This window comes from Numenius arquata, chromosome 11 (genome assembly GCF_964106895.1).
Source record: "Numenius arquata chromosome 11, bNumArq3.hap1.1, whole genome shotgun sequence".
NCBI lineage: Eukaryota > Metazoa > Chordata > Aves > Charadriiformes > Scolopacidae > Numenius > Numenius arquata.
The window spans coordinates 23,210,307-23,229,052 of NC_133586.1; the positions used below are offsets into that span (position 1 = coordinate 23,210,307).

Below are 18,746 nucleotides of genomic sequence, written 5' to 3' on the forward strand. Positions count from 1 at the left end.
CCCCCCACCCCCGCCGCGCAGTGGTACGCACCCGCCGCGCGCCCCGCCCGCCCGCCCGCTCCAGCCGCCCGGGCGCGACCAACGGCCGCGGGGAGAAGGGGGGGATTGAGGGCGGGGGGGGGGGGTGTGTGTGTGGCACCTCGAGTGGGCGGCTCTGCTGCGAGCTGCCGGACGGCTGCCACGTTACCCCTCGCTCGGCAGCCGCGGCGCAGGCCAATCAGGAGCGTGATGGCACGCTGATTGGCTGTCGAGGAGGAGGTGGGGCGGGGCCCCGGGAGCGGTGCCGGCCAATGGGCGCGGGCGGCGGCCTGTGAGGGGCGGGCAGGCGCGCGCGGCGGGCGGCAGGGCGCTGGTGGGGCGCGCGCCGCCGGCGGGAAGCGGCGGAGGGTCCGCGGCCCCGGCGGTCAAACGGCGACAGCCAGGTCGGGGGGGGACATTGAATGGACACAGTAAATGACGGCTTGGCGCCACCAGGGCCCTTCGCCGCTCCGGGCCTGGCAGCCGGAGGGTGCGGCCTTGCTCGTGGTGCGCCTCCCCCCAGGCTGCACAGATGGAGCCTCGTCCTGAGGGCACAGCGGGGAGAGGGACCCGCAGAACTGCCCCCCCTTCCTCCTCCCTCGGCAAGATTGAAGAGCTGGGCAAGGCTGTGTGGTAAAGCTGAAGACAGGAGTGAGGGAGAACAGACTTCAGAGTCCCAGATTTGTCTTAAATACCAGATCTGGCCAGGCTGAAAGCACGCAGGGGTGTTTGCGGTATTGCACATGCCCGTTGTGGAATCGTCTGGGTTGGGAGGGACCTCTCAAATCCAGTCCAACCATCAACCTCACACTGACAAAGCCACCACTGACCCATGTCCCTCAGCACCACGTCTGCCTGGCTGTTAAATACCTTCAGGGATGGCGGCTCCACCACTGCCCTGGGCAGCCTCTTCCAAGGCTTGACAGCCCTTTCGGGGAAGAAATTTTTCCTAATATCCATCCTAAACCTCCCCTGGTGCAACTTGAGGCCGTTTCCTCTTGTCCCATCGCCTGTGACTTGGGAGAAGAGACCGACCCCCCCAGCTACACCCTCCTTTCAGGGAGTTGCAGAGAGCGAGAAGGTCTCCCCTCAGCCTCCTTTTCTCCAGGCTGAACACCCCCAGCTCCCTCAGCCTCTCCTCACAAGACTTGTGCTCCAGACCCCTCACCAGCTCCATTGCCCTTCTCTGGACCCGCTCCAGCCCCTCAATGTCTTTCCTGTTGTGAGGGGCCCAGAACTGGACAGAGTTATGTCTGGCTTAGCGCAGTGGTTCACAAACACCAGAGTTGGTTGAACGTGGGAATTGCATATTTTTTTTCCATGTCTGCTCAGATAGATCTGGGTCAGTGTTAATGGCCTGGCACAGGCACCTTTAAAGGAACTGCCTGATGGTTTCCAAGGGCCAGGGAAAGAAAGCTTGAGGTTTGTCTTCTCAGAGCATGAGCATCCCGAGACTAATTTTTGGGAACAGGAAATGAAAGCTCATGCTAAAAACATTACATTTAAGGCTGGGAAATGGAAGTAGAAAGTGTCCTGACAAAGATCCTGGTGTGAAGCAGTTTCTAAGAGCGGGAGTCACTCCAGGTGCTTTCCCTGTCTAGATAGAGCTTTTAAAAGATGACACATTTGGCTAGTATCTTTAATGCTTTCCTCTGTACTGAGAATAAATAAGCAGCAGCTATTTGCACGCTGGAAAACATCGTGATCCTGGTGACTGACTCCGTGGAAGCGGCGCAGTGTTGCTCCTCTCTACGCAAGAGGCCAGTAAGTGTACAGGGGCATGGGGAGGTGGCACTCGAGGCAGCAATGGTTGGGCCTGGGTCACTGCTGGGTCACCTTCCTCTGCAGGCACGGCCACCAGCACGGCGTGTGCCGAGGGATTCGGCTGGAGCTGAAGTCTCTCACTGTGCCCTTCCACTTGGGGAAGTCACGCTTGATGCCTACAGCAGCAGCTGCAGATCACACAATCCCAGAATGGTCAGGGTTAGAAGGGACCTCTGGAGATCATCTCCTCCAACCCCCTGCCAGAGCAGGGTCACCCAGAGCAGGCTGGACAGGAACGTGTCCAGGTGGGTTTGAATGTCTCCAGAGAAGGAGACTCCACCACCTCTCTGGGCAGCCCCAGGTCTCAGCCTTTCCTCAGCAGAGAGATGCTCCAGCCCCTCATCATCTTCGTAGCCTTCACTGGACTCTCTCCAGCAGTTCCCTGTCCTTCTGGAACTGGGGAGCCCAGAACTGGACCCAGTGCTCCAGATGGGGCCTCCCCAGGGCAGAGCAGAGGGGCAGGATGACCTCCCTCCACCTGCAGCCACATTTTTTAAGGTACCTCAGGAGACCATTGGCCACAAGGACACATTGCTGGTCCATGGGCAACTTCTTGTCCACCAGGACTCCCAGGTCCCTCTCTGCAGAGCTGCTCTCCAGCAGGTCAGCCCCAACCTGTTCTGGTGCATAACCTGCACCAGATGCTGTTCCAGAGACATGGGAACCACATGACAGCAGGTTTTGGGGTGCGTCACATCTTTGTGTTCCAAGTAATCAATGGTTTAGCCCATCCTGCTCCCCAGGATGCTTGAAGTGGGAAGGTGCAAGCACAGAGACAAGAGAAACCGGTGCCACCGTGCCTCGTCCAGGCTCTGTGGGGCTGAATCGTCCGCAGCTGTAACGCACAAAGTGGTGAGAAGGTCCCGTAAGTTCCCACACTGAGCACCAACCCCCTCAAAGGGGGGCTCAGAGCTTCTCAGAAGAGAGGAGGGCTACCAGGAGAGCCCAACAGAAGTAAAGGAAAAGGAAATACAAGCGATGTGGTCAGGAGGAGGTAATAAATATGTCTATTCATGGAGAACAATGCAGCAGTGCAATGTTTTATTGAAAAAAAAATAATAATCATCTCACTTGATACCTCAGAAGACCGCATCGCAACGTTGGTGGGCCACAACATGGGAGAGCTGTATTGGGGAGCCCAGCACAGTGCCGGGTGCCCCCCCAGAGAGCCCTCCCCTCGCGCCCCTGGGGTCTCCTGGCTGCTAACGACTTCTGGTGAGGAGAGGAGAGTTTGCCCAGGTGGGCTTAATGCCCTGCTTCCTACCACAGCATGGCTGGCTCAGTCTGGCTTGTGTCTCCTGGTCACCTCCCAGCTCCCTGGGGACAGCGGTTTCCTCAAGCACAGGACTTGCTGTTAACCTGCTTTATTTTCCTTTTTTTTTTTTTTTAAAAGAACCCCACCCCACATTTTTGCCCTTTTGAAGAGTCCAACGTACGATTATAGTGCAAGAGGGCTTGGTACAAGTGAGCATTACCAGCATGCCGTGGGGGGACAGTCCTCCCCTACAAACACATCATCGTAGGATTAAAAGAACATCGTATCTCCAGAGAGAAGCGGCAGTGGGTCACTGAGAAACAGCTTTCAAACCAACCCACTTAAAAACAAGGTCAGGAAAGTTTCTAAACAATCAAATACATTCACTTTAAAAAAAAAAACAAAAAACAAACAAACAAACAAACAAAAAACCAAACAAAAAAACCAACAAAAAAATTAAGAACAGAAACTGTTGAGATGGCCCCTTCCCCCCCCCCGCCCTCCCTCACCCTGCAAACACTTACATATGCTGCAACTACAAGCTGCTCCGTGACCGGAGGCAGCGAGGAATGACCAAACACGGCAGGAGATGCAGAAGGAATCGAGTTCTGGTGACAGGCACTTAGTGGGGCTTAGGAGGGCAGCAACAGAAGTGTCTCGAGGCCTGGCTCCACCTGCAGCGGGCAGACCGGCTCCCCGGGGAGCGCCTGTGCCCCTTCACCCCCCTCCCAAGACACCAAACCATGGTTTCCTACAGCGGAGAGGGGAACGCCTGTACCAGAGACACCGGGCTTCTGGGGGCCACAGGCAGCGGAGGAGTTCAGAAAGAGAAGGGTGGAAGGCAGCCACGGTCCCCGTCTTTCCTCTGGCAGGAGGGGACAAGAGGGCGAAGGTCCCCTTCCTGCCCCGGCCCACAGCACAGCTCGAGGGAAGCGCTTTGCAGGAGGAGAAGGGGGGTGCATGCGTTTCCCAGTGGGCGTGCGAGCGAAGAGCTCCGTGCCTCCCAGCCGCACTTGTCGGGATAAGGCATGGAGAGAACGCAGTGGAGAATGGCCAAGAGCCGCCCTACGGGGATCCTGGTGAGGAGGCGAGGCTTCTCCGCGCTGGCACCACACCACTCTGCCTGCTCTGGGGACACACAAAGAACAAGCCCGGCAGCTCCCTGCCCAGGATGATCTCCTGCCTCCTCTGCCCAGCCAGGGGAACCGAACCCCTTGTGAGTGCTGCTCCACCAACTCCAAGCTACGCAGACCGTCATTAAAAGAATAAAAGACAACACGATCCAGTCTGTCCCTTTCCTCCCTTCATGGGGAACGTGGGGCAAGCCAGGCCCAAGTTTATGACAAGCAAAGTCCCTCAAGTGAACAGTCCCAGCCTGGTCGGGTGTCACACGTGGAAAGACAAAGTACAAGGAACCTATTCACAACCTCCCCAAAAGCTGATCGAGTTCTCCCAGAGCCCTGCCACGTCTGTGGTGACCCCCAGGCAGCCTCAGCCTCCTTTGAGTCTGGAAATGCTCCAGCAGGATGCAAGTTTTTTGTTGTGTTTTTTTTTTTTTATCTTTAACATATGTGCAAAGCGCCCCAAGCCCTTTGCTAGTTACTGGTTTGGCTCAAAAGCGGTGCGTGAGAACCGTGGCTTCTCCTGCAGCGTGTGAGGGCGTCCCACGTGTCCCAGACCCACACTCGCAGAGAGGAGGTGAAGGCTATTCCAGTCAAACCTATCTGACCTTCATCTGGAAATGAAATCAGTGTTAAGGCAGTGAAGTATCCTCTCCCCTGCTGGGGAAGGTTTGCTCCTGCTAACGCTTTCTTGCAGAAGGTTCACAACCACCCCACTGGAGGGATCGGAGAAGGCTGCCCAGTTGCCCACACCAAGAAACACCTACACTTTGGGAAACGGCTGCCTCCCTGTCGCCTTAATCCAGATCTACCTCTTCAACCAGCAGAACTCCTCCAGCTCCGCAAAGCTGACACCGCTCCCTCCTGCCAACGCTGGGCCACAGCCTCGCGTCTCCTGGCTGGCTGGGTCAGTCACGGTGTAGGAAACCATGGTAGGGACATTCACCGGCAGCAAGAAAGGGTGATTGGAAATTCAAGTATGCTTTCCTCAGCGCGTGGCCCAAGGCAGGCGTTGGGAACCCCAGACTGGCACGAGGGTGGTGGGGATGTCGTGGACATCCCCACTGGAGGGCATTCTCTGCACCCCACCGTCTTCCCAGCTGAATGTCTGTCCGCACTGGTGCCGCCTGGCCAGGCAGAGATCCACAGATACAATGTGCATCTGTAAATGCTAAAAAAAATAAAAAGTGCAACGACGTCAGCTTCTTTAAAACAATCCACATTGCTCTGTTACCATCAGAGGAGCGAGGTGTCAAGGGAGCCGGAAAAAAAAACCCTAACTGGAACAGTAGATTGCAAATTTCTCACAGCTTGCACATTACAGTGTAACTGTTCCCAAGGAGCCAAAAAGGGAACCTGTCTGGTACTGCTGCAGCAGCCAGGCCCTTCTCCCAGGCAACTCTCCTGCCCGCACCACATCCTCCTGCCCTCTCCACAGCCAATCCAGCCTACAGGTATTTCTTCACTTAATTAAGGAGGGAGGAGGACGGAGGAGCAGAGAGCACAGGGGAGGTGGGGGGGAAGAAAGTGAGCAGGAACTAAGCACAGTCCTCAGGTTTGCGTGAAGGATGCCTTCGCCGTAAACAAGGGGAAGGAGGGTCAGCCAGCCAGCCCCCCTCCCGGGGCGACCAAGACCTGAGCCAGCCACAGTCCTGGTCCCAAAAGGAGCTTCAGGCTTGGAGTGAACAAGGGAGACCATTCAGCAGATCCACCCCAGAGTGGTTTGTTTTGGAACGTTTTCTTCTCTTTTTGGTTTAAAATGTCACTTTTTGTTTTGTTTTGTTTTGTTTTTTTCTTTCTTTCTCTCTTCCTCCTATGCCTCCTCCTCCTCCCCCCTAAAGAGAAGCCCCTTCCAGTGAGACAGGGCAGGAGCTGCAGGCGAGGTGGTTCCTGCAAGGCCCAGGAGGCACCGGTCACTTGTGACGCTGAGCTGTCTTCTTCCGTTTCCTCTTAAAGAAGCAGCAGCACCTGGGGCACAAAGGACAAGGCAAGTTAGTCCCATGGCTGGCACCCTGGGAAGGTCCCCGGCCACCCTGGGCTCCCCTCTGCTCAGCTGCATGCAACAGCACCTCTGCGCGCCCGGCCCATGGCCGGACAGACCTGCCGTCCCGTGGGACAGTCAGCAAGGCCGGCGGATGCGGGTGGATGGCCAACACCACCAGTTGGGACTGGTAGACCAGCAAAGGCAAGTTAGGTCCACGACAGGGGGGGAACCCACCGCCCAAAGGCTGTGGGTGACAGTAGGGCATGGCCCCTGAGCACCGGGAGCTGGGCTGTCTCCCTTCCGAGGCTCGACTGGGGCAGGAACACAAGGAGCAATCTGGGAAAGCGGGAAAACAAGGATCCAGAAGCTCTGCTCCCTCTGTCCGAACCCCGGAGGGAGCGGATGGGGACGGCAAGCCCTGGCGGCAATTCCCAGCTACAGGACACATGGTTTTCACCACCATTCACTAAAAAGACAAGTTCCAAAGAGATCTCAGCTCAGGCACCAGGTTTCTTTACTGAACCTTTCACAGTAACCAGAGCTTCCACCCTGGATAAATCATTTAGTGCCGATGCCCCCTGCTTCTTCCCCCATCCGATGCGAGGGAGGTGCAGAGCGCCCGGGGATCAGGGGAAGCCAGAAGGATGGATAGTGGAGGCTGAGGTGGGGAGAAAAAAGCCCCTTGCAGCTGAACCGTGCAGAGCGGTGGTTTCACTTGTGGGATACACTGAAAGCAGTCGCCCAGGTTTTATAGTCCTGATGGCTCCCTACAGAACTGCTTGGCGTTTCAGGTGTATCTACCTTTCTATCCTCAGCCCACTGCCAGGAACCCTCTGCACAGAAGAAAGGTGTTTGTTCTGTGTGAGTTCTGCACCTGAGCTACGAGTCTTTCTCCTTCTGCCATTACAGCCATCTCCAGAGAAGCCCAGGTGATGCCAAAAGACGACTGTTTCAGGCTGGTGGAAGAGCTGCCTGGCTGAGCAGCCAGAGCTGATGTAAGCAAAGACCATTTTTTCCTAACAAGCATCTTTTACCAGCAGCCAGACAAAAAGCACTCAAAAACACTGAAACAACTTCTCGGAGTTATTTTCCGTGGGGTCCTTTGTGGCTGTGAAATCTCGGCATTACACTTCTGTCCTCTCAGAGCTGGTGGAACAGATTTGCTCTCACTTGCGCCCCAGAAGGTGCTTGCCCCCAGATGCACGAGCCTTACTACGGGGAGCAAAAGCAATGGGTGACCACCACCCCCCCGTGAGCCAAGCCTGCCAGCACAGATCATCTGCTGGGGAGACTGAAACCCCTGCCAACATGGAAAGCTCAAACAGCCACAGCAAGAGGAGGGCCACCTCCCACCACACGTTCCTCTGGCCTGTGTGGACTAACGGCCAGGGGAAGTTCAATGTCCATGATTTGTCTTTAAGTTCCTAAACAGGCCCCGTGTGGAGGTGAGCTGAGAGAAAACGCAAAGCACTTGTCCTTGCAGGAACACGGGCTTGGAGCGACCTGTGACAACTCCATCACTACCCACCTGCAGCATGCAGCCTGAAGCACCACCCAACCCCGGCTCCTCCGCACTATCAGCCCCCCTGACCCCACCACTGGTCTTGCCTTTCATTGTCCCGGGCCATCTGCCACCCTCTCCTGTTTTAACCTGTCACAGCATTTCTCTGCCACAGCAGCCACCTTCCTTCATGACTTGGGCAATGGTGAGTTGAGGGGGGGACGTTATGGGGAGAGAGGATGGAAAATGCAGGAGTTATGATTTCGCATGCGGTGGGTAAGGGAAGAAGGAGGCTGAGCAGCACTCGTTTCCTTGGGCACCAAATGAAGGGAGCTGACTGACTTCTGGCTGTTTTTCCTTGTGACTGTCTTTTTAGGCTGTTACTCAGGGAAGGGTTCAGGAAAGTCCTGGCAGTTCAGACAGGCAGAGGCAAAACACCAAAATAAAAGAATAAGGCAGGCTGACAGTTACAGAACGTGATCTCTCTGCATGCAGACAATGCCCAAGAGAACAGCCCCAGACTACGACATACAGAGAAGCCAGAGATGCCAGAGGTATTGGAGGCGATGCCTATGGAGAGCAGGGCAGAGGCGGTCAGTCTCCCATCCAACAAGGACATTCCTCGCAGCACACGGGCTTTGTCACCTCGCTCCATAGCGATTCCCACCCATCGGCCCTCCCTGGGACCTACAAACTCCTCATCCCAGACTCCTCATCCCAGACTCCTCATCTGCGACTCCGCTTGGTTCTCCGCTTACTGGGTATGTGGATTCCCCAAGGGGCAAGGGAGGAAGGGCACCCTCTATGGGACACCTTGAGACGGGGACACTACAGCTGAGGCTTCAAAACCCTGATAAGACCGTACATGTGCCTGAGCTGGGCTTGGAGCGATGCTCATCCCAACCCCTCTGCCCCTTGCCTCCTGCAGTTCACCTGCACCTTTGTCTGGCAGCCGCAGGGTTTTTGGAAAGGAGCCATCTCCCATCCACCCTTTCCAAGCAGGGGCTCTGCCACTAATGAGGATTCCATGGCCATGTCTTTCCATCCTCTCTAGCGATACAGGCCAGTGCTTCTTCAGAGGAAACTCTCCGAGGAAGCGACTGGCCCCCTCCCCTCGATACCCAGCGTGGAGTTTTCCCTTTGTAACCATCTGCGTGAGGAATTCCTGCAAGACGCTCGGCAAGCCTGGTCCCGACTCTGCCCAACTCCATCAGACATCATCTGCTCACGGACGTAACACTTTGGGGGAGATGGTAAGCCAAATAGGAAAGGATTAAAATCCATCTTTTGCATCCACCAGTTCAGAGATCAGCCAAATTGCTTGGCCTAATGTGGCCGCTGAGCCATATCCCACACCCTCCCCAATATTGCCTGCGGTCCTCAGCACGGTCCTAAAATTAAAACAGCTCTGGGTTGGCTTTGACTTTGTGCCTTTCTAGGGTTTGGTCGGTTTGATTTTGCCAACCCCAGTCTAGTCTGGTCCGCTCCCCCTTGCATGTGGACTGGAGAGAGGGACTCACCACAAGTTGAGCATTTTCAGGCAGCTACAGAGAGTGTAGAGAAAAAACACAGAAAGGAAGAAAGAGCAATTAGTTCACAGAGGTGGGATGAAAGCATGTCACTGCAGCCATGCAAACATGCAGTGCAGACTGGCAGACACACACCATGCCTGCCCGCCGCCCGCCCCCAGCCCTCATACCACCTCTGCCCTTGCCATGGCATCGCTGAGAACTACCACCTTCTCCAGGGTCTGGAGGCCTCTGACATACACTCCCTATTTTCCATGAAGGCCCCGTGAGGTTCTTATCTGTGGGTGGGTTCAGAAAGGGGCTCAGGGCCACCAGGAGAGGAATCTACTCTTGTTCCCTGCAGCTCCAGTGGCAGAAGGGCCACATCATGGAACTACACCCGGGACCTGCCCTTCAGTGAAACCCACAGCTGGGATCAGGAGGTTTATTATCTCCAGCGTACCCTGAAGCAGAAGCATTTTCACAGCTCCTCTGCCTGCCGGGAGTGCCAGGGAAAGACCTTTCTGCATCTCGTCTCGAAACACAGAGCCCCACCTCCAGCTCCTTCTAGCTCTTTCTGGCCCATTTTACTGCAGAGCAGAATCCAACAGTCCTTTGCCCTCCATGTGTATCTGAGGGGATTTATGATCGCAGATGCAAGGGAAGATGAAGCCAGCCCTCCCCATGGCAGGAGGAACCAAGCAGACTAAACTTGGGAATTACAAGATACCACTGTCAAGCAAAGCAGCCTGTGCTCTGCTTCCCAGCACCTCCAGAACCCATGTGGGGCCACACAAACAAGGGCTGGAGGGTGACAGAACAGTTCCACATGTCACGAGACATGGCTTGGGCAGGATGGCCCTTGCACGCTCCCTTTCACCTGTCCTGACACCTCTCCTGTACACGGGTCCAGGCTCTGGACCCTGGCCTCGCTGAACAAGGCACTGCACAAACAGGCTGAAGGTGCTCCCATCTTAAAAGCTGCCTCTTCCTTGCATTCGGCCGTTGTATTGAGGACTGTTAAGGGTGGCAATTTGCCCCGTCCCTCCTAGGAGCAACTCCAAGCCACATGCCCAGGCAGGGACCCACTTCAATCTGAACACAACAGAGCCTGTGACACCAAACTGGTGGCCTCTGCAGGCCACACTACCCATATCTAAGAGGAGCATTGCCCAATCCACAGGTTGCACTTCAAGATCTCCCCCACCTCACCGTACTTGATGAGGAGCCTGTACCAAACCCAAGGCTTGTTCCTTTGGCGGGGAGCAGAAAGTGTTGCTCGGGTACATGGCTGCCAGGATCACGCCCAGGCAGCCACCAGCAAACCAGACCACGCACAGGTGCTTCCCGAGGGACAGAGGAACAGACAGCAGAAGACCTTCATGACAACCAGCACTGGCTTCAGACTGACCTTTTCCATCAACACCCCCTTTCTCACACCTTCCAGTTTTTGTCTTCACCCTCCCACAAGCCATTCCTAACAGAGGTCTCGAGACAAACAACGTGGGACAAGCGACACCAGTGTCATCCAGTCAAATTATAACCAGACAGTTGGGCAACGTCACAGCATCAACCAGTTCCAAGGCAGCCCAGGGGTCATTTACCCCTTACACGAGGAGTGTCAGGGTTACACTGTGACCTGCTCGGGTCCTGCTCTAGTTCAGAGGCAGCGAGAAGGTCCCATGTTGAGGATCATGCAAAAGGTGACGTGATGGTGCCAGATGCAGCACGTGTGCAAAGAAGGCCAAAATAGTCAAAGCAGCAACTTTGTACATCAGTTCTCACTCGTGACCACAAACTGCAGAGGAGAGGTCAGCTCGGAGGGAGCATGCTCTTCCCCACAAGCAGGCGGGCTGCTTCTGGTTTCTCTCACTCAGCTTCTGTTGGGCTGGACCAAGAGAATTCACAGAGAGAACTACCTGCAAGAGGCCCTGCAAGGACCATTCTGGACACCTGGCATCCACTTCTTGCAGCCAGAGATAAAGTGTTAAGTTTCAGAGCAACGATCTCCTCACTGAGCTGTGCTCAAGCTACTCCTACTCTCTCAGCACGAGAGTACAGTGTGTTCTCCTTTTGGAACAGGGGACACTCACCGGGATTCCTGAAATCAATTCGCATTATTCCGGTACTTCTGCAACTTTCTGTCTTGCAATACATGCTCTGAGTAAGAGTTATGTTCTCCAGCCACGACAAGTGTAATAAAGAAGCAGCAGCAGCAGCAGCACTGAAGGCACCATGCACAAAAGCAGCAATATGCAAGGAAAAGGGCATGGGACACGAGCATGGAGTACTTCACCACGGGTAAACATCCCCACTTGTTTCCCAGGAGGAGGATTAATGACCACACCAGTGGAAAGCCTGTTTGTAAAGAAAACGTACTTTGCTTCCTCCACCACCTCCACCTCCGCCTGCGCTGTTATTGGCGCGTTGGAGTGTGCCCCCGTCGGGTCATCCACGTTCAGCTCTCCGTTGGTCGAGCTGACCACCTGGAACACAAATGAACGCCCTGTTAATGATCACCCCATTAATGACTGCCCTCCTGCACATGATGTGGCTCCACCTGCCTGGACAAGGGATGCCGTGGGAATGGGAAATCTACGGAATAACTTCTGTTTGCTCCTGTCTCTTTGCAGCACCTCAGCAGGCTGTCAGATTCCCTGGATGCCTTAGAATCATGTGCCTTGTTTGGAGAAACCAGCTGGCTCATCCCCAGGAGAACAGCAGGCAGGGGACTGCTCCTGTGTTCGCTAATTCACACTCCTGTGCCCAGCACAAATCCTGTGTCCTTAGGAGGATATGTCACTTTGGGAGGCGCAGCCTCTAGTGTGAAGATTAACTGACAACCCTATAAACACACACAAACTGAACTATGTTGATTGTTTTCTCCTGACACTTTTACAGGGGAGTGACTCAGAGCCTGCCGCTGCCGTGGGAAGAAGTCACTCCAGAGCCCCCAGAATCTCACACCTTACACAGCCAGCTTCTGGAATGACACCCAAAAGCTCTCATCTCTTTTTGCTTCAAAGCTGACATTATGGCTCACTTGAGCATCTCCATTATAAGGATGACCATCCAGATCCCTAGCTGCTCGGCATTTGCCAGGAGAGTGCATAATTTCCTGGATAATTCATCGTTGCTCTATTGCCTCAACAAACGCCAAAGCAGACGAAGTCCGGCCGGCCCCTCTGGGCTCTGTCTGGAAGGCAGGACAGGCTCCTGTGAGCGCCTGGAGCTGCTCCTGGCTCCTGAGCTGTACCCACACATGGCTCTCCTCCTGCTCCACCTCTTTGCCTTGCTACAAGGTAAAAGGAGGCATCTCCCAAAAGGGTCAGGGTGCTACCCAGTATTCCTGGTGGCTCTGGATGAGCTAATCACCAGAGGTGAAGGGAAGGAAGCCGTTGAAGCAGATGTCCCCTCACTATTAAATGCATCTATCCACGTTTGCTGTTCCTGCAGATCAAGTCCCATGGCTGGTATCTGCCAAGACAGGTCAGGACTCTGCTCACGTGGTTTTCAGGGCTCTCCTCGAGTGACAACCCCTTGGGTTCTCTTCACACCCACCTTCCCAGGCTCATCACCCTGTGGCCCACTCAGGTTCTCCAGACCCTCACACTTCCCACACAACTCTGCAAAATGCTAGCACTTAATCGTGCTATTCCCAGTGATCTTCCCACACTTTCTCCAGCTGCTTGTTAAATTTCATTTTACAAAAGGCTTTGATTTTCCTCCTCTTTTTTAACTTGCTGCCACTTCATTTTCATGCAGTAAATTCAACCGTTGCCTTAAAGGAAACGGCCACTCAAAGCTACTGACCTCCCAAGGGCCCAGCATGAGCTGAGGCATCTGCTGAGAGACACTTTAAGGAGCTGCAGCCCAGCAGCCGTGCAAAACACAACATTTCCTCTTTTTTGCTGCAGGTAAGCAGAATTTTAATGCTTATAGTGGCACATACAGGTCTGTAAACTGCTCAGGTAGGCAACCCTCCCAGGCAAATCCAGACCAGGACTGCTCTGGCAGAGCGTTGTTTGTGGGGAGACACAGCTCATGCTGGCTCTGCACAAGGGAACTATGCCCCTTACATAACAAAAAATATGAATAAAAGCACCTACTCTGTACTGAGAGCTGAATTCATAGAATGGTTTGGGTTGGACAGGACCTTTATAGATCATCTAAGTCCAACCCTCTGCCATGGGCAGGGACATCTTTCACTAGATCAGGGTGCTCAAAGCCCCATCCAACCTGGCCTTGAGCACGTCTCCAGTTTACTGTCTGCTTGTGTCTGAGATCAGAGCTAAAGAGACATTAGTTCCTCCTTATCTTTAATTTTCTCTGCTACTCAGTAAAATATCTTTAAATGAAAAAAGGAACGTGGCTAATCAAGCCAAAAAATCATTGTATCCAACTAAATATCAGGAATAAGTAAAAATTTCAACCTAATCTGCATTTCACCCAGGGGCACCCTGTGCCTCCCGTCTCAGCTCGGCTCTGTCCCACTCCAGGCACTAATCCCTGTTTCTCCAGAGCCAATTTCCAAAGTCTGACATCATTGCCCTCTCTCGCAGGGAAACCTCTGCCCAAGAGTTCACCTCACCAGCAGTATGGGACAGTTGTTTGCTTGAATGACTCTTCCATCTTCTCTCCAGCACATGCAGCCACCTCACTGCGGCAGGAACTCCCCTAGTGAGCTCGCGTGACAACCGGAGGCACCTCTATCCCAGAGAAGCGGCTGTGCCGCCCACTCGCACCACCCATCACCTGTGCGTTTCTCTGGCCTGACACCCCCAGATTTCCATGAAGCAGCAGGAATTTGACCAGAAACCCACCTATGAAGCTTGAACTGGAACAGCTCAACTATTTTCCTAATGTTTATGGGGTTTATATGCAACAGACCTTATTTGAGCTGCCTCTTACTACTTAAGAGCATCCCCAAGGTGGGGACAGAGGGGTGCTTTATAGTCCAGACCTGCTAATTTACACTCCTTTCTGTGTTCAGTTTGACAAATCTGAGTTCAAAATAGCTCTCAGAGGAAAAGCTTTGTTGAAGCGGTCACAGCCATGACATTGGCCATCACAGCTTGGGTCCCACAAAACTGTGACTTGAGCGTTATGGACAGGACAGGACCAAACCAGCCTGTGAAAATGCTCTCCTGACCGTGGTGTTACTGCAATCTGAGGAGAATTCAGGGGATTTAACACCGATTCTCGCATCAAGGCTGTATGCGTCATGAGGAGGAGGTACCTGTACGGATCCTCCGTGCCGATCGGCAGCCAGATGAGATGTCAGGTACGAGGTATTCGTCTGCCGGCTTGGCTGGATCTCCCAGTCCCCTCGGCGATCTGATGATGCCTGCTCAGGAGTTCAGAAGCATGAGAGAAACAGAAGAGAGGGCAAAAGGTGAATAAGGGGAGGAAATAAAAGGGTGTTTGTTAGTGAGTTAGTTTCTTTGCAAAAAGCAAGGCATTTAAACTTCTAGCTGGGCTAAAATGTCTCTTTACCAAGTGCACCTCACACTTTACTTCAGCGGTGTCTGTAGCAATCCACTGCGCGAGTGGATTTCTTCTCCTCCAGCTGCTAAATGGAGAGAAAGCTCATGTCTGTCCAGGAAGTTATTTCTTTACACAGCTTCATTTTCATGGGTTTCAGCATAGAAATAAACACACTGACAGCACGTTCAACAACGCCTGTCAGGTCACACACACCAGAGCACTTGGCATGGCAGCAAGATCGGATACACAAGCTCAACCTCTCTAAAATACTTATTTTTTAACTCAAATTTGCAACATAAAACAAAGCCACATTTTATTTCACCAAAAGCCAGTTCCACACACTGATTCACCTGTAGGGTGCAGAAGGTGAAACATCCACCACACCTGCTTGACTGGAGAGAGGCTTGGTGGCTTTTTGGTGTTCTGCAGAAAAGTAGATAAGAAACTTTTGCTAACAGCTTCTTCTTTATCCCCCACAGATGCAAACTTTTGGCAATTAAATTATTAGCATTTGATTTGTTTCATTAGAAGAACCACTTTGCACTTGCATATGAAGCTCTTTACAGGTCACCCACATCCAGCATTCACCCGAGACTCAGGCGGACCTCGGTGCCCCTAAACCCAACCCACCACCTGGAGGAACACTTCCTAAGGCTGGGAAGCGCAGGACAAACAGGTAGGTCTGTGTTGGCCTCAGGATGGAGTCAAGCCTGAAGTGACCGACATTTAAAAGGTGTCTCCCTGGACACCACATAAAAAAAAAAAGCAAATGTTTCAAAGCCAAAGCACATATTTTCAAGAAGAGGGGGCAGAGCAGCAGAGTCCCCCCCGTGCACATGCAGCTGGCAGGAGGGATGCTGAACAGACACACCATGGACCTGGCCAGGAAACAAGAGGCTCAAGCCAATAAACACCAGATTCTCAGCAGTGAAGCTGAAGGAGCTAATCAAAGGGCGGTGCCTGGGCCCGGCTCTTCCCCAGCACTACTTTGTGTTACTCCCTGCAGCCACCGATGATGAGTCCAAGCCCTGGTCTCAGCAAGAGAGAGGACACTGGGCTCAGTGTCACTGTAAAAAAATGAAAAAAGAAAAGAAAAAGACCGCAAGCAGCTCCACACAGGAGAAAGACTCAGAAACTTTTGAATAAACTTCAACACTAACTAGTAAATTGTCACTCAATTACAGCAGGAGCACGTGCAAAAAGCAGGAGAATAAAAAAAGGACTCCTGGCATTTCCTAAAACATTCGCTGTCGTTCCCTTTGCACGGGACCTCTGACTCCCTCCCGGAGTGACCCACGGTGCTGCCCCTCCTTCCAAGCAGGCACCAAATCCAGCTCACAGCCAGTATTTCCCTGGAGGTGGTCTTGTCCAGGCTTGTCCTAGTAAATCTTCTTATTACAAGTTCTTCCCATCAGCCTGAAACGCTGCTTACGCTTTCTGCAGTTGATGACATTCTAGGGAGAAGCACTTCCCTTGGAATATTTTTTTAATGGCTGCAAGTCACAAGATTATCAACGACCAGAGAATTTAATTGTAGGTTTTAAACGCTAGTAGAAGACAGATCTTGAGTGTGCTTCCTCCAAAGCACTATGCCATCAGGTGGCTTGGCCAGCCCAGGCGATGCAGCAGTACCAGGAGAAGGACCCTCCTGCCCAGGAGCCTGGAAGCAGTTTCTAGGAAAGGCTCTAGTAGCCACAAGAGCCAGATTTTTCTCTTTTAGCTCCACAGCCAGGTACGTGATAAACTGCTTTTGAAGTAGGCTTGAGCTGAGCCACCCAAAACGCAACCCAAGTGGTGACACCGAGGAAGTGATGCCTGAGAAATCTGAAAGCATCAAGTTCCCTTTAAGACTCATCACCTTCCCACCAACTACCACATTGCAAGGGAAGACAGAGGGGACAGGGCTCACCCATCTTTGATAGACAGTAAGTATCTTCACTTCTAGAGGAAAAGGCTGCAAAAAGATCGCTCTCATCAGTGTCTTTACCAGGAATCAAATATATATAAAAAAGAACCTACAGTTATTATACCCAGGAAACAAAAATAAGGCAATTAAATCTGGAGATCAAGGCAGTCACTTGACCCAAACCCATGCCTCCAATTCACTGCTCTAGACCTTTATTTTTTCTATTTTTTCCTTCAGAGAAATTATTTGCTCAGCACTTAAAAGGAACACCTCTTGGTAGAGATCTGTTTATGTTTTGGTGAGCAGAAACTGATTTTCCCTGCATATGGGGAATATTAAATAATTCAGCATCCTAAGTAATGGTTAGGTAAAAAAAAAAAAAAAAAGACAACAGCTGCCATGCAAGACAGCATCAGGACTACCTGAGAGGCTCAGAACAACAAGGACTGAAGGCCACCTGCACAATATTTTGGGAATAGGACAGATTTCTTTGGGCTTTGTGCTATAACTTGTGAACTAACATGCTCGAAAATGAAGCCAGGCACCATTGTCCATTAAAGGAAACAAGATGCCTCACACGCACACAGCGTGAAGGTCTGTTGTCAGAGTGGACAGCTAGAGACTGCCACCCCAAAAAGGGGGGTTAATGCATTAATCAGGCAATATATTAAAGCAGATTGTTTCAGTAGTGCTCACAAACCAGCCCACACTAATCAGCATGCATAAATACAGCTCTGCACGCGGGCTTCAAACCACACAGCTCCCTACAAGCAACGCTCTAACAAGGGAGTTTCATCCTGATTGCAGCCGGTGGCTTTGGATGGATTCTAGTCTACGTTAGTGGCTCCTCCCTTCAGAGCCCAGACGTGTGGAAGAAGGAAAGCTGAGCCCAGACAGGTTGTTACGTCTCACACTCGGTTCTGCGCCCAGGAACCCCAGGGGCAGAGCCGCAGACGAGGAGCTAGAATGGTACGTGGTGGTTAGAGGAGCAGAGTGAGCCCTGGGCCACTCACTGGTGAGTACAAGCACCAACAGCTCTAGCCAGGAGCCAGCAGGTGGAGATCTACTGAACTTCTCATCGTTCTGTTCATACAGAAAATCCAAACCCTCAACACCAACAAAATATTACAACCAGAAAAGAAAAAATGGGGAAATTCAGAAACTGGCAGTTCATCCAGACCGTAAGGCCCAGCCTCCCTGAGGGTCCCTGCCCTGGTGGTCCTTCATGCTCTGCAACCCCCCTGCTGTGACCTGGGCACCCTGAGAGGGATATATTGTGTGCCCATGGGACGTTCACATCCCTGCGGCAGCCACACGGTCCATCATGGGAAGAGGGCACCTGGAAGTGGCCTGCCATTGCTGGTCCACTCCACAGTCCATGTGCTACAAGTAAAAGCACCCAAAAGAACCCTGTTGACGAGGGTAGGTCAGGTACTCTGACCCCTGGGTCACAACAGTATTTCACCAATGTGTCCCTTTGTCAAAATTCTGTTCAAATCCTAATCTCTAGATGATGCAGGAATTGTGCTTGCCATGACCAAGGTGAGAATCAGCCCTGGCCACCTCTGACGGTGCAGCCTTTCTGCTTCTCCAGACCCAGAGGAATTCAGAGAGGAGCCAAACGCTGCTGAAGTGGCTGTGAGCAACCCACCTGATTGCGAAGGGCCTGCTGTGATGGTCGGTCCCTGTGGACGTGGCTGTCTCTTGTTATCGCTGACGTCCCGGAATCGACGTGAACAGATCCCACCGGAGTAGGCTGGAAAACAAGGTGCTCGTTAGGAGGGAGCCAATGGTGAAAATGCCTCTCTCTCTTAACACACACATGCACAAACCTAACGTGTCAGGCCGGCTCCTGTCAGGCAGAAGCAGGAAAACATCAACACACCGCCCAAAGGTACTGAAAATAACCAAGGAAAATTACAGCCAGGGCTATAAAATCCCTGTGATTTGATGCTGGACACCAGCACCAAACACCTTGTATAAAAAATAATTAAAAAGATATAGTTAGGTATCTGTCTCAGTGTCAGATCACACCTAATGTGTCTCACATAAGACTATTACAACTGAAAATACACAGACTTGTTTTCCTCATCTCATCGTCCTGCCACTTTCAGAAATCATGCTCGCATAGAAACAGGACGT

The 18,746-nt window shown here is 52.7% G+C and overlaps 1 protein-coding gene across 5 annotated transcripts in view; it reads right to left on the reverse strand.

Moving 5' to 3' along the window:
* Positions 1-3,230: 3,230 nt before the first annotated feature.
* The window catches only part of CSNK1G1 (casein kinase 1 gamma 1), a 66,852-nt gene continuing 51,336 nt past the window's right edge, over positions 3,231-18,746 (reverse strand). The window contains exons 9-13 of one of the 5 annotated variants that reach the window (XM_074156500.1): positions 18,256-18,360; positions 14,451-14,558; positions 11,591-11,697; positions 9,224-9,247; positions 6,132-6,186 (exon numbers count right to left, since the gene is read on the reverse strand). In XM_074156500.1, the coding sequence (XP_074012601.1) occupies positions 6,132-6,186; positions 9,224-9,247; positions 11,591-11,697; positions 14,451-14,558; positions 18,256-18,360 (399 nt within the window). Of the gene's footprint in view, positions 6,187-9,223; positions 9,248-11,590; positions 11,698-14,450; positions 14,562-18,255; positions 18,361-18,746 lie in introns of all 5 variants that reach the window. The other 4 variants (XM_074156502.1, XM_074156501.1, XM_074156503.1 and 1 more) reach the window with 4 other exon arrangements.